This window comes from Hesperophylax consimilis, chromosome 25 (genome assembly GCF_061612785.1).
Source record: "Hesperophylax consimilis isolate HC1 chromosome 25, BYU_Hcon_1.0, whole genome shotgun sequence".
Taxonomy (NCBI): Eukaryota; Metazoa; Arthropoda; class Insecta; order Trichoptera; family Limnephilidae; genus Hesperophylax; species Hesperophylax consimilis.
In genome coordinates this window covers 17,175,837-17,188,187 of record NC_142860.1, presented here as the reverse complement: position 1 = coordinate 17,188,187, position 12,351 = coordinate 17,175,837, and the positions used below count along the sequence as shown (strand labels likewise).

Below are 12,351 nucleotides of genomic sequence, written 5' to 3'. Positions count from 1 at the left end.
ATATCTACCTTATTGATTTATTGGCGTGAGAAAGGATTTTTGAGTTGATTTCACGAAATAGGGACTTAACAGATGTTGGCGTTAAAGCTATTTTAAAAACAAGTGCTTGAATTTATGATGATAGCAAAAAAAATTGGAACATGCACTGCATTGTCAGAGACCTCCGTGATGGTATTTTGAATTCTCAAATTTATTCCAGTGCAGTAGTAACGAATTTGGCAGGTTGGGGCGGATAAAAAAAAACCCTAACAAAGTCGATAAGAAACAATTAAACTCCGTTAAGCAATGCTACTAAGTGACTTATTAAGTAGGAAATACGCCGTTAAATATAGTAACGTAATTTTTCTAAAGATTTGGATGAATTATAATTATGACGAGCGAGGTAAATAACATTTTAACAGGACGAGTTTGGAAGTTGCTTAATTTAATTAAAATCCTGCAAGAAGATTTAAAAATAAAACTTAAAGATATTTAATACATCTTAGATTGTGTTGGTAATTTGAAAGGGGACTAAGAAACTGGTAGGCCGACACGCCACTGAACTGAGGGGATCAAGTTTCATTCCTTGGGACAAAGAAGTTGACATGTTACTTAGGAAGTAACAATTTATTGGTTTTGAAACGACTGAAATTAATGTGACGGATTCAAGTGCTTATAATCTATGTGATCGTTTTAGAGCGATTCTGTCCTAAAAGTTTCAGATTTTGGAAACATAAATTAGATCTCGCCATATGGCGAAAGGCGGAGTTGATTTGGGGAGGAGACGAAGGGGTGGGGGGAGATGAAGGGAGTCGGGAAGTAAGGGTTGGACGGGAGTCTAGATTGAGGAGTGCGAGGAGACGGTCAAGATAGTCAGGGTTGGAAAGCGTTGAGAGTCGAAGGTTCAAGGTTTGGGAGACGGTCAAGGATAATCAGGATCGTCCACATTTTAAGATAGTCGAGTTCAATAAAAGCTAGGAGAAGCGTCAACAAAGAATTCATCGTCGGGACACGAACGCGGTTAAAATCATTTAGTATAGAAAGTGTAGTTTTTCTAACAGCATGAGTATTTTACTGCATGTGACTGTGATTGTTTCTTATAATTATTTGGAATGCACTAAGATGATGAATTGGTAAGTTTTATTATAAACTAATTATTAATCCTTATTTCCTGTGGATTTCTTAGAGAGATAACTGCGTTCCAATACGTGGTAACCAAATAATTCAATTGTATGTTGAAGTAAGAGTATTTAACTTGAAAACTATAGTTAATTATGTTACAATCTTGAACGGAAGAATTCGTGATAATATTTAATGGCTGGAGTCCGGACCCTTAACAAAAAGGGGCCATAAATTGTGAGACTTGCCCATCTCAAAACAAAAAAGGATGAAGAGCGGTTACTCTAAATACGTTAGCTTATTGAAAAATAGACATTAGTTGTGTTACGAGTTAGTATATTTTTCGTAAATTAATATGATTTAAAATTGCTTCAGTAGTAATATTTAACGTCTAAAATTCATAAAATATAAACCGTAGTATTTATGCGATGCCTATGAAAATATGAACAATCGGTTTAGGAAGCCAGAGAACGTTTAATTATGTGCTTTAGCATCTGTTATTTAACAATATGTTCTCGTATTCTCCTTTGACATTCAATATATTTGGTATTACCAAAGTTATTCACGGAATTAATACAGCGGATTGAAGGTAGTCGCCGAGAGAATGCACCTGTCTGGCTTCCCTATTCTATCAAGTGAAATTTTCATTCACATAAGTTTGGCTTGAGACGAAGTGTACGACTTTTCCGTATGCTATTCTATCTTATCAAAGCGACAAAAGCGAAGGAATCGAAATTGGTAATTGGCTTGCCTAGTAGGGACTTTTTTGTGTTGGCAAATTCGGAACCCTGGATACCAGAATAGCGTCTATTTCAGTAGGGCAGCGCCGGCCTTTCCCGTGCTCTTGATGTGGTTGAGTTATCCTGTAAAAGCATCGGTTTCTGTCGAAGGTGTTGGAGGACCAGCCTAAGATGGTAACCCTGGATAGACCCCTGTTCTGAGTATTTTCAGCTGGTGAGAGGACGCTTTCACGGAGTTCTAATTGAAGGGAACTAAGATTGCCAAAGGGCTTTCCTACTTGAGTTAGCTTGGTAGACGAAGGAACAAAGCGGATAATGGCTATGCTATCCATTTCTGACGTATGGGGGAGATTTTCACGTTGACAGAACGAAGTTGTCAATGTGAAAATCAAGTGAAAGTGAAGTGACAAATATGAAGTTGTTTCGAGGATCTTCCAACAGCCTTCCTGTCACATCCAATAAATATTTTCCCCATTATAGAAGGAGAAGTCATCTAGAATTAAGTTGGGAATTGACTCTGACTGAAACCGTTTGAGGTGACGGAGATCGGATGATTTCAGATTCACGACCTGATAATTCCTATATCCCTGATTCTTAGCGCCGGAAGTCGAGGATACCATTTTCTACCATTCTTTGATATTTGAAGCGAACGGAAGGTAACAAACGATAGAGCGAGTGACCATGACTAGAAAGTGGAGTAAGATCTCTTGTCCCGGAAACATTCGTTATGTCGGATGGATGCCCTCATTCAAATTAAATATTGATATGATTATTTTGAGTGTGGACGAAAGACTTGAAAAATGTTCTGTATTGCACATATGATAAACATGTGTCATTACCTCTACTGGAACGAGAAGCTGTATAGGCTGGAGCCAGGAGCTATTTGGAGTAACGTGACTGCAGAGGCAAAGGCGAACAAACTGAAGTTGGATCGAACTTATTCTTACAAACGTAAACCAGAGGGGTATTTACGGGACTCCCGAACTCCTGACGTTACTGATGCAAACCACTTCAGTATATGTTTATGTTTGAGGTTAGTAGAGTGGACTCCTAACTTTCGGCATGCTGGCGGAGCTTAACTCATCATTGATTTGGGGGAGGTTGACGTGACCTAAGCCTTGCGCTACCCACGTACCTCAAATGGTTCCTAACTTCAGGCTATCATGCCCACCAAACCCGAGCAGCTCCTTGTACCCAACGGTATAAGATAAATCTTCACCAATCATCATCATCATCAACATCATCATTTACCACCAAGAACCTTCATATCATAATTTAAAGGAATCCTGCCTCCATCACCCTCCGGCAGGAGGTAAAAAATGACATTATTTCACCTGTCGCTGAGCGATATTCAATTAACCTCTGGAGAAGATGGGGTTGGACCATCAACCTTGCTGCTCTCGAGCTGGCCACGTTGATGGATGGGATTTGGACGGAGACCGACCGTAGCGACACATGTTTTGTCTCTAGCCATTCCTAAAAATACCTACTCGTAGAAATAACTCACAAAATTAACAATCCATAGTCAAATCATTAACTTAGAATCTTGTGCATCTTGAATTGAATTTGTCTATAGAGAATTTCATTTTCTTGCATTTAATTGTCCCATTGTATTGGCACATCATCGACTGCAGTAACCGGAAACGTTTTGGCGAGCAAACAAGGTAGGAAAAAGGTAGTTAAAATCAGGATAGTCGGTCATTGCCTTATTTTAAAACTATACAGAATGTAACACGCCTCATCTTAAAAGAACCAATGTTACCACAACCAATTAAAAGGATCCTTCAATGAATTAATCACTGTCGAAAAAAAAATTGACACAACGTGACATATTAATTCGATAAGATTGAATGGTTGATGTACTGCGAGAAGTTGCAAATCAGACGGGAGAAATCATTAGTTTCACGAAGGAGAAAGTAGAGTCAGCGATTTGTTTTGCGCGGGAGAGGAGTATTTACCAAAATATATACCCGATATAGTAAGAAAACAATGAAAACATTACAGTGGCGGCCGTGATCAGGAGCTTATGGAAGAAAGTATACTGTTAGATAACTATAGCAAAACACTAGGGTCATTACACCACACTATGCAACATGACGCCTCAAGGCTTTTAAACGATGAAAAAATCGGCTTTTCTATTTACCAAAAGAGTATGTAGGTACCTATGTGGTAAATGGAAATTTTTCAGAAGAACCAAAGCAGATAAAAAAATTGTAAAAATATTTTCCCTATTCATAAAAATATCAGTTAAAAGCCACTGTTTCACCTCAAGTACAGATTATTTTTTCAAATTTAAATTAAATTCGTGTTTATTTGTACTTTCTTATTAAGAAAGTTTTAAAAAAGGTAAGATTGGTGTTCATGAAGTGACGTTTCTTTGGATAAATGATGTAATTCGTAAAATTTTTTTTAAAATTACATTGAACACATAATAAAGTTTATAATTAGGTATGTAGATATAAAATTACCTATTTAGAAATCTCATGATTGCAAAGAATTTTATTTTTTTCTTTTCTTCTATTTAATAGATATTTAAATATTAAAATTTCAACTACCATACCAGGCTTATTCCCGTGTTATGGTCGTCATACAAATTAAACAAAGTGAAAAAAATATTTATAAAAAGTGTAAAAATAATATAAAGGTGAAGATAAAATACATATTTTTTTAAATTAATTTTTTGAAATAGTTTTTGAAAGTCTTTAGAAATTCTTTAAAGAATTCTCTCTCCCTTTCAAATATCAAGCGTTGAACGCCTACAGTACAAAGGGATATCTTATAAGTTGATTTTATATCTGTGCTCAATGCGTTGTATATTTTAGGGGCGATGAACTAGAATTATTGTTGAGCGAACGTGGTTCTACATAGTTTTTGCGAGCTCGCATCCCAGGTTTGCTGAAAAGCGGGTGTGTACTTGATGTTATGGAGCCACCAGCTGGTTATTTTTACGTATGTAGGATAAAACTGTTTTAGTGAATAGTTGGCGAATATCTAACACCCTGATTTTAGTAAACAGCACATTGGAGGGGTGGGTAGGTTAGCATTTAAATATAATTCTCAGTATTAGTTTATTTTGATTTATTAAAAAAGAGAAAACTACATATATTATTTTTTTGGACATGTGGTATACAGTTCCCAGTACTAATAGTAGTAATTCACAATGATTTAAAAATATGTGCGAGTAATAATTATCGTTAACGTTAATGTTTTCAAATATTTCGGCTTTCCTGAAAAGCGATGATTAGATACTTGTGCCATTTTGCTTAACTTAAAGCCATGGTAGAACATTTCCACACTCCCAGAAAACTCAACATATTAAGATAAAAATAGAACTTATCTTTCTTATAATCGTGTGAAAACACAGAGAAAATTTTATCAATTTGAGACCAAGAAGGGATGCAATCTTGAAAAGTGGTTTGTTTTTGTTGCGACAGCGACAACGACAACGCAAATTATATTTTCATTTTAATTACCTACCTCCAAGGCTACGATGAGTAGGAGAGTCAAAAACTACACTATTATGAATAGTGGATATTGGGTAATGTTGATTACCCCGAATTGAAAGCTCGCAACAGTCGTAACGGTCACGCGCACTTACAGGATAAAAGAGTACTATCAAAATTGGCAACCATCTTGACAGGATTGACCGGACACGAAAAATAAAGACAAATTTTCAGATAGACGAAATGCAAAGTGGTTGTATTATAAGTTTTTCATAAAACTTTCTTTCAGTTTTGAAACTACTCTCGAATTACTATGAAATTTTGAAATTGTTTATAAAATTTTGAAACTATTCTCTCGCTTACTTTGTATAAATTCTTAACACATTCTTTGCATTCATCTTTGTTGAGAAAGAAATAAATCTGACTCTTGCATTTTCAACCTCAAAATAAATAATAAATCTTTGGTGTAAACACCCAAGACGTGGAACTTATAAATGGCTTCATTGTATTGTTTTATTTTTGATTGCTTTCATGTAAAATGTTTTTTTGTTTGCTTTTTAATGTCCAACGTAACCATAACATATATTAATAATTATATATATATACTCGACATATTTTTAGGAAAATATATATGTTTATATTCCTCAAAATATTAATATTGACACACATTAATATTTTGCTTACTGCTGTTTAAAGCTAATAAATCCAACTAGATTTCATCGGTTGTTATGTAAATACATTTAGATTTCATCGGTTGTTATGTTAACCCAACTAGATTTCATCATTTAAGGTTCTTAAAATTTGGTAAATTATGGCAAAACGTTTTGCAAAAAAAATGGTGATTTATTTAATGGATCTTTCGATAAAAATATCATTTTCAACTTATTCTCTCTTTTTACGGTTTATTAACCTCAAATAATTTTATTACATAATTTCCATAAAACATTACTCTAACCTCCGACCCTTCTCAAACCTTTTCTGACCTCTCTGTTTGCCTGCTGTTTTTTCCTTCTTAACCTATATCATATCTCATAACCCTCAAATGATCCAATCGTAAAAACTTACCCCATTGCTTGTTTAGAAGGCTTTAACCCCTGGGGTATTCTGAGATTTTATCGTCAAGTGACTTCAAATAATCTTTCAGATTCATGATTTATTTAAAAACATTCTCGGTTGACACTAATTTGCCAATGGATTCTTTGTTTTTTAAAGTATACAAGACTCTTTTAGATTTTAATTTTATGAAATTGACAGTTACCTGAAAATTACAAAAAAATTCATGTAGTTTAAGTTAAGGAGGAATTTTTTCGCGATTGTTTTATCGCCACCCGATTTTTTTAAAGTCAAAAGTATTTGACTTTAGTTTTTTTTAGTGAAATGGAAATTAACCCACTTTCCGACATCCGATCGAGCTGAAACTCGGCAGAGAGACTTGTTGTCGATGACAATGCATTTTGTTATTTTTTTTGTTGTATTGCCCTCACGTACACACACTCATTTCTATGAAGTTCGGTGACATAAACTCAAAAGATTTACAGCAGTTAATATATGAAATAAATGTCGGTAATATCCAATTGGGATTTGGATGAGTTGTTAGTATTTTTGACTCCAGTCTCTGGGGAGAAAAGATTAATCCTCAGACAATTTTTTTTTTTCAATTTTAAAAGACTTTTCACAGAAGTTCGGGGCCAGTCTCTGGGGTGGAAGGTACAATCCTCAGTCTAACCAGAAACAATACATTTTTTAATAGTTTTAATTATAAAAATAGATGTATTATAGTAAAGAACCATGTTTTTTCACCACTTTATGAGAAACTAAAAAACGTATTTAATTACGCAGACGTAATATAAATGTCACTTAATTTTTTCGGTTCATATGAAAGAATATATTATATACTAAACATTCACAGACTTTCTCAAATCTTTCTAAAATATGCAGTAATGGCGGTCGATGACTTTTTGGAATACATCACAATTATTGTAAACTTTTAAATGAAAATACAAAGCATAGTGTTTCCGCTATCTAACACTGCTTGAATCATATATCTTACATTAATACAAAATGAATTTTATGAATTCGTCTCAGTTTGTGCCGTAATTTCTTCAAAATCACACTACTCTTATCAATGTACCATTTACAAAAATATCCAAAGAATACAAATATACTCTATTACTAAATGTGACTATTGAGTTGAAGTATTAAAATTTTGTTACAAAGCTTATGGTAGTTATTATTTTTTAAACTAATTAATTCAAATTTTCAAGATGTGTTCAAATGACTTTTGATAAATGAGTATGACATTTTGTGCTATATGATACTTATACAGATACCATTTCTCCCAGTTTTGTAAGAAGAGTTACATTGTATTTTTACCAAGTTAAATAGTTACCTTTATTATTATGAGAGAAGTTTCTGCATTAAGGATTTTGCAATGCCATTCTGAATATGAATAAATAAAATTTTGACCATCGTTTTGTAGTAAAAGATGAATAACTCCATGTTTACTGATATAGATTTACAAAGTAACCGTAGTTAAAATGTTATGTGTGGCCATTAAGATTTATCGCCATCATTTTTTATTGCGTCCATTTACTTGGAGATAAATAAACATTTTATTTTGGTTGTATTATGCTTTAACGTTTTAGCCCATACAATAAAACTATGTTATTATACTTATGTACATAGTTACGTGCATACATTCGATAAGGGCATTGTGTTTTTTCTAGGAAAATATTTTGTTGTTCATATTGACAGTCCTTCATTGCTGTAAGTGATAGGTGCCAGTTTCATGGTTCGCATGCATTTTTCATCGGACGGAGTGTTAGGAGAATGTAATAATTTGACGTTGAAGAGGATGGCAAAATAACTCATGGGTTTTTGGAGGTGAAACATAACGATCTATTGAAGAAAATACTTAAAACCGAAAGAAATTTCGAATGCTGAAATATTGATCGTCGTATCCTTAATGACTACTATCCCGAATGAAAAACTTCCCTAACCATTTTCTCGAATTTTTCCATTACACCGCTAGTAAAACACAGAAAATAAAGCGAATAAACGAATTCAATAAGATGTAATATAAGTATGATAAATTATGTTTAACTATATGAGCTTTATATCATTTTTTTTTGTTATTTGTTTTTGGGGTGTTATGCCGTGTTGCGCTAACTCCTTCTTTAGCCAACGTTTCGGACAGCATTGCAGTATCCATCATCAGGGCAGATGTGTTATTAAAATATAACTTACTAAAATTATTAAAATATACAAAAATACTTTTGGCCGTGAAAATCTTAAATCATATTTTATATCATCTGTTTATAGCTATTGCAAGTTATTTTAAATACCTTTTGGTACATAATAGGTACTCAAAATATTGTTAAAAGAGCAATAATCTGTCAGTTCAACGGGGTTTGAGGAGAAAACCTTTATCCTGATTAGACTGTATATTATAAAGATTTTCATTTAATTTTTTAACCAAACATTTTCAGGTTCGGACCCGGTGGAGCCAAGGTGACTTATTTACCAAGTTCGTCAGACAACTACTACAGAACTGCTTACAAAAAACAGGAAGACTATAAGGTAATGATCTAAACAATTTCTGTAAATTTTTTCTCGTTTTCTGTATACTTCAGTATCTAAAATGGTAAATTTGATCATACGCGTATTATTTTACTATGCGTTTCTTCAAAATCACAAAAAATGTCTTTACAGTAGTAGGACTGAAAACAAACATTTACGTACGTGAGGCAGGAAACAGGGAAAATAATAAATGACGATTGCTGACAGAAAAAAAAACTGAGATTCTTCAGTAGTGTGCCCACTAAAACCGTATAGAACGACCGTCTTTCGATGCAGATCTGAGTAAAATGAACTGATAATGTGAGCGACTGAAATAAATAATTAGTTTTATTTATTTTACTATGTGCATCTGTATAAAAAGGTTTACGTATATTTTTTGGCTTTGCCTGTCTCACTAGGACATTCTGTGCCGAGACAGACTAATTTACAAATATTTTATAATGTTAAAGTAAATTGTTCAATAAAGCAAAAATATTTGACGAAAATTTTCAGATCGGTAGGTAGTGGTAACAATAATGAGATAGATGATTATATTTGGGTGAGAGTAGTCACCGAACCTCGGTAGTGTGCAGTCGTGTTTACCAGTGCTCTGTGTTTGACGGCTTACTTTGACGGCGGCGCGGCGTACAGATAAGATTTATTTATTGTTACCTTTTCGTATTCATTATTTTTGTTTGTGTTATTGGTTTGCGACGAAGTTGCGTGTATTATTTCTATCATTTATTATTTCTAATTATTTCTAAAATAATTATTATTGTTTAATTTTTTTTTAATTTGTTGAAATGGAGGAAGATGAAAATCGACCTCCGGACCCTGAGCCTATTTTTTATATTGTAGACGACTACGATACTGATGATACCCAGACTTCTGTAACCCTTCCTTCACGAAAACGACGTCCTCCGCTTTGCCTTGATGTACCTCCTAAAATTAAATCTCTTTCACAATCAAACGAAGCCCCAATCTCTCATGGAAGTTATAATGATACAATTCCTCCAGAAGCAAAAGCCATTGAGCTTATGTATTCTATTTCATCTTCAGCTCCATTTATTGTCAATGTCCAAAGGACTGAACAGGGGAAAATAATTCATCCCCTGGATTTTGGTAAATTTATTTTTAGCTCAAAACTCAATAACCTCGGTATTATAAATGGATCAATAAAACCGGAAGGTCGATACAAACTATCCATAGAATTTAAATCAGCCACATTAGCTAATGATTTTGTTAAAAAAATAGGTTCTCTTTCAAATAATAAATTTAAATCTTTCATACCTACATTCAATTTAACCAGAATGGGCAGAGTAAGAGGTATCCCAACCGATCTATCAGAAACAGAAATAGTAGATGCTCTTAATGACTCTCAATTAACTCCAAAAGTTTTAAAAGCACGTCGTTTGAATTTCAAGGATACTTCCACCGGCACCACTATATGGAAACCTTCACAATCCGTTGTTATTACTTTCGAAGCTCAAACATTACCATCCCGTGTATTTATTTATTATAACGCTCTTCCCGTTGAAATATACAGATTCCCGACTATCCAATGTTTCAACTGTTGCCGTTTTGGCCATTCAAAACCTATTTGTCGTTCCCCTCCTTGTTGTTTCCATTGCGGAGAGGATCATCCCTTTGAACAGTGTCAAAATACAACGAATAACCCTATTTGTATTAATTGTAAGGGCAACCATACTGCTGTTAGTGTGGCCTGTCCAGAGTTATCTAGACAGAGAAATATCAAACAGTCAATGGCTGCAGAGAATATTTCTTACTTTCAGGCCTCTAAATTATTCGCTCCTACAAAAAAATCTTTTGCAGAGATAACGTCTAACGCTTCTCTCTTTCATTTTTCTCCCCCTAAATCCCCTCTATCATCTTCCCACAAAGAAACAATTTTCAAACCGATAAAATCTAATCCAAAATTTATTCCTTCTTTCGATAAAAAACTACATAATGAACTTTTACTTAACCCGAATGGGAATAATAAATCCCAGGCTCCCAATGGGACTGCCTTAAAAAACTGTTCCACTTCCGATATCTTCCCAAAAGTCACGATTGAAAATTCTTATTTTATTCAAACTTTAATTACCCTATTAATTACGATCCTTTCAAATAACAATAAAGTACCGTCCAACGCTGCCGATTATATGAAATCTTTACTCTCTAGCCTTCCCGATGTATCCGCAACTGAGCAAAATACTTCAATGGAATAGTAGAAGTCTATTCGCCAACAAAATTGATCTTGTACAGTTACTTGATGAACATAATATTTCAGTTGCTGCCATCTCCGAAACGTGGTTAAAACCCTCATACCAATTTAATATTCCTGGATATCATTGTCTAAGACATGATAGACTGGATGGCAAAGGTGGCACTGCTCTTATTATACATAATTCTATCCCTTTTAAACAAATTATTTTCCACACTCTCTCCAATAATTTTCAGATAGTAGCTGCTGTTATATCTGATATTACATTACTATCAATATATATCCCTCCCTCTACAATTTTTATTGAAAACGAATGGTCAACATTTATATCCCAGATTCGTCCCCCGTATATGATACTTGGGGACTTCAATGCTCATTCTCCTTCTTGGGGCAGTGAGTTAACAAACCGTTCTGGCCATAATCTATTAGAATTTATGGATACCTATAATTTATGTATACTAAATGATGGATCTCCAACTCGTTTCACTGCCCCTCAACATCGGAAAAGTGCAGTCGATTTATCTCTTTGCTCATCTTCGGTGATTCCCATATGTTCTTGGAACATTCTTAAAGATCCCCTTTCCAGTGACCATTTTCCTATAATAATTACCTTCCACCATCTATCTTCCACGCATTCCTTTTCGATAAACAATAGTTTTAAATTTAAAACGAAAGACGCGAATTGGAGAAATTTTTCTTCAGAATTAGACTCCATTGTTCAAGAATCTAAGTCTTCCCTTGTTAACACTAGTTTACAATGTGAATTATTTCCTAACATGATAATAAAAGCTGCAGAAAAAACACTTAAAAAACGTAATATTAACATTAAGATAAAACATTCCACCCCATGGTGGGATGAAGAATGCACTAGTGTCGTTAAATCCAGAAGAGAAGCAATTTCCATTTTCCGTAAATGTATGTCTTTCGAAAATTACCTTTCTGTGAAACGCGCCCAGGCAGAAGCGAAACGCGTTTTGAAAAACAAAAAGCGGTCTGGATGGCGAAAATTCTGTGAACGCTTGTCTCCTGAATCTCCCCAGTCATCCGTATGGTCCAATTTAAAAAAATTCGGTTCGTCATATACTCCGCAGCGTTCTAAACATATTCCAGAAGAAATTATTATAGGTTTTGCTGATAAGATAGCTCCTCCGTCAGTTGCCAGATGTGAGGAAATGCCTTCCTTTATTACTTATCCATCTCACTCTAGCTGGCTGGACTCTCCTTTCTCAATAAGTGAATTAAATCGAGTAATCAATTCCCTTCCAGACTCTTCTCCTGGCCCTGATGG

At 34.3% G+C, this 12,351-nt stretch overlaps 1 protein-coding gene across 1 annotated transcript in view; it reads left to right on the top strand.

The window, feature by feature from the left end:
* Osi24 (Protein) overlaps positions 1-12,351 on the top strand; it is a 49,142-nt gene that overhangs the window by 15,309 nt on the left and 21,482 nt on the right. The window contains exon 4 of the mRNA XM_089646701.1: positions 8,770-8,860. Within this exon, the coding sequence (XP_089502827.1) occupies positions 8,770-8,860 (91 nt within the window). The remainder of the gene's footprint in view (positions 1-8,769; positions 8,861-12,351) is intronic.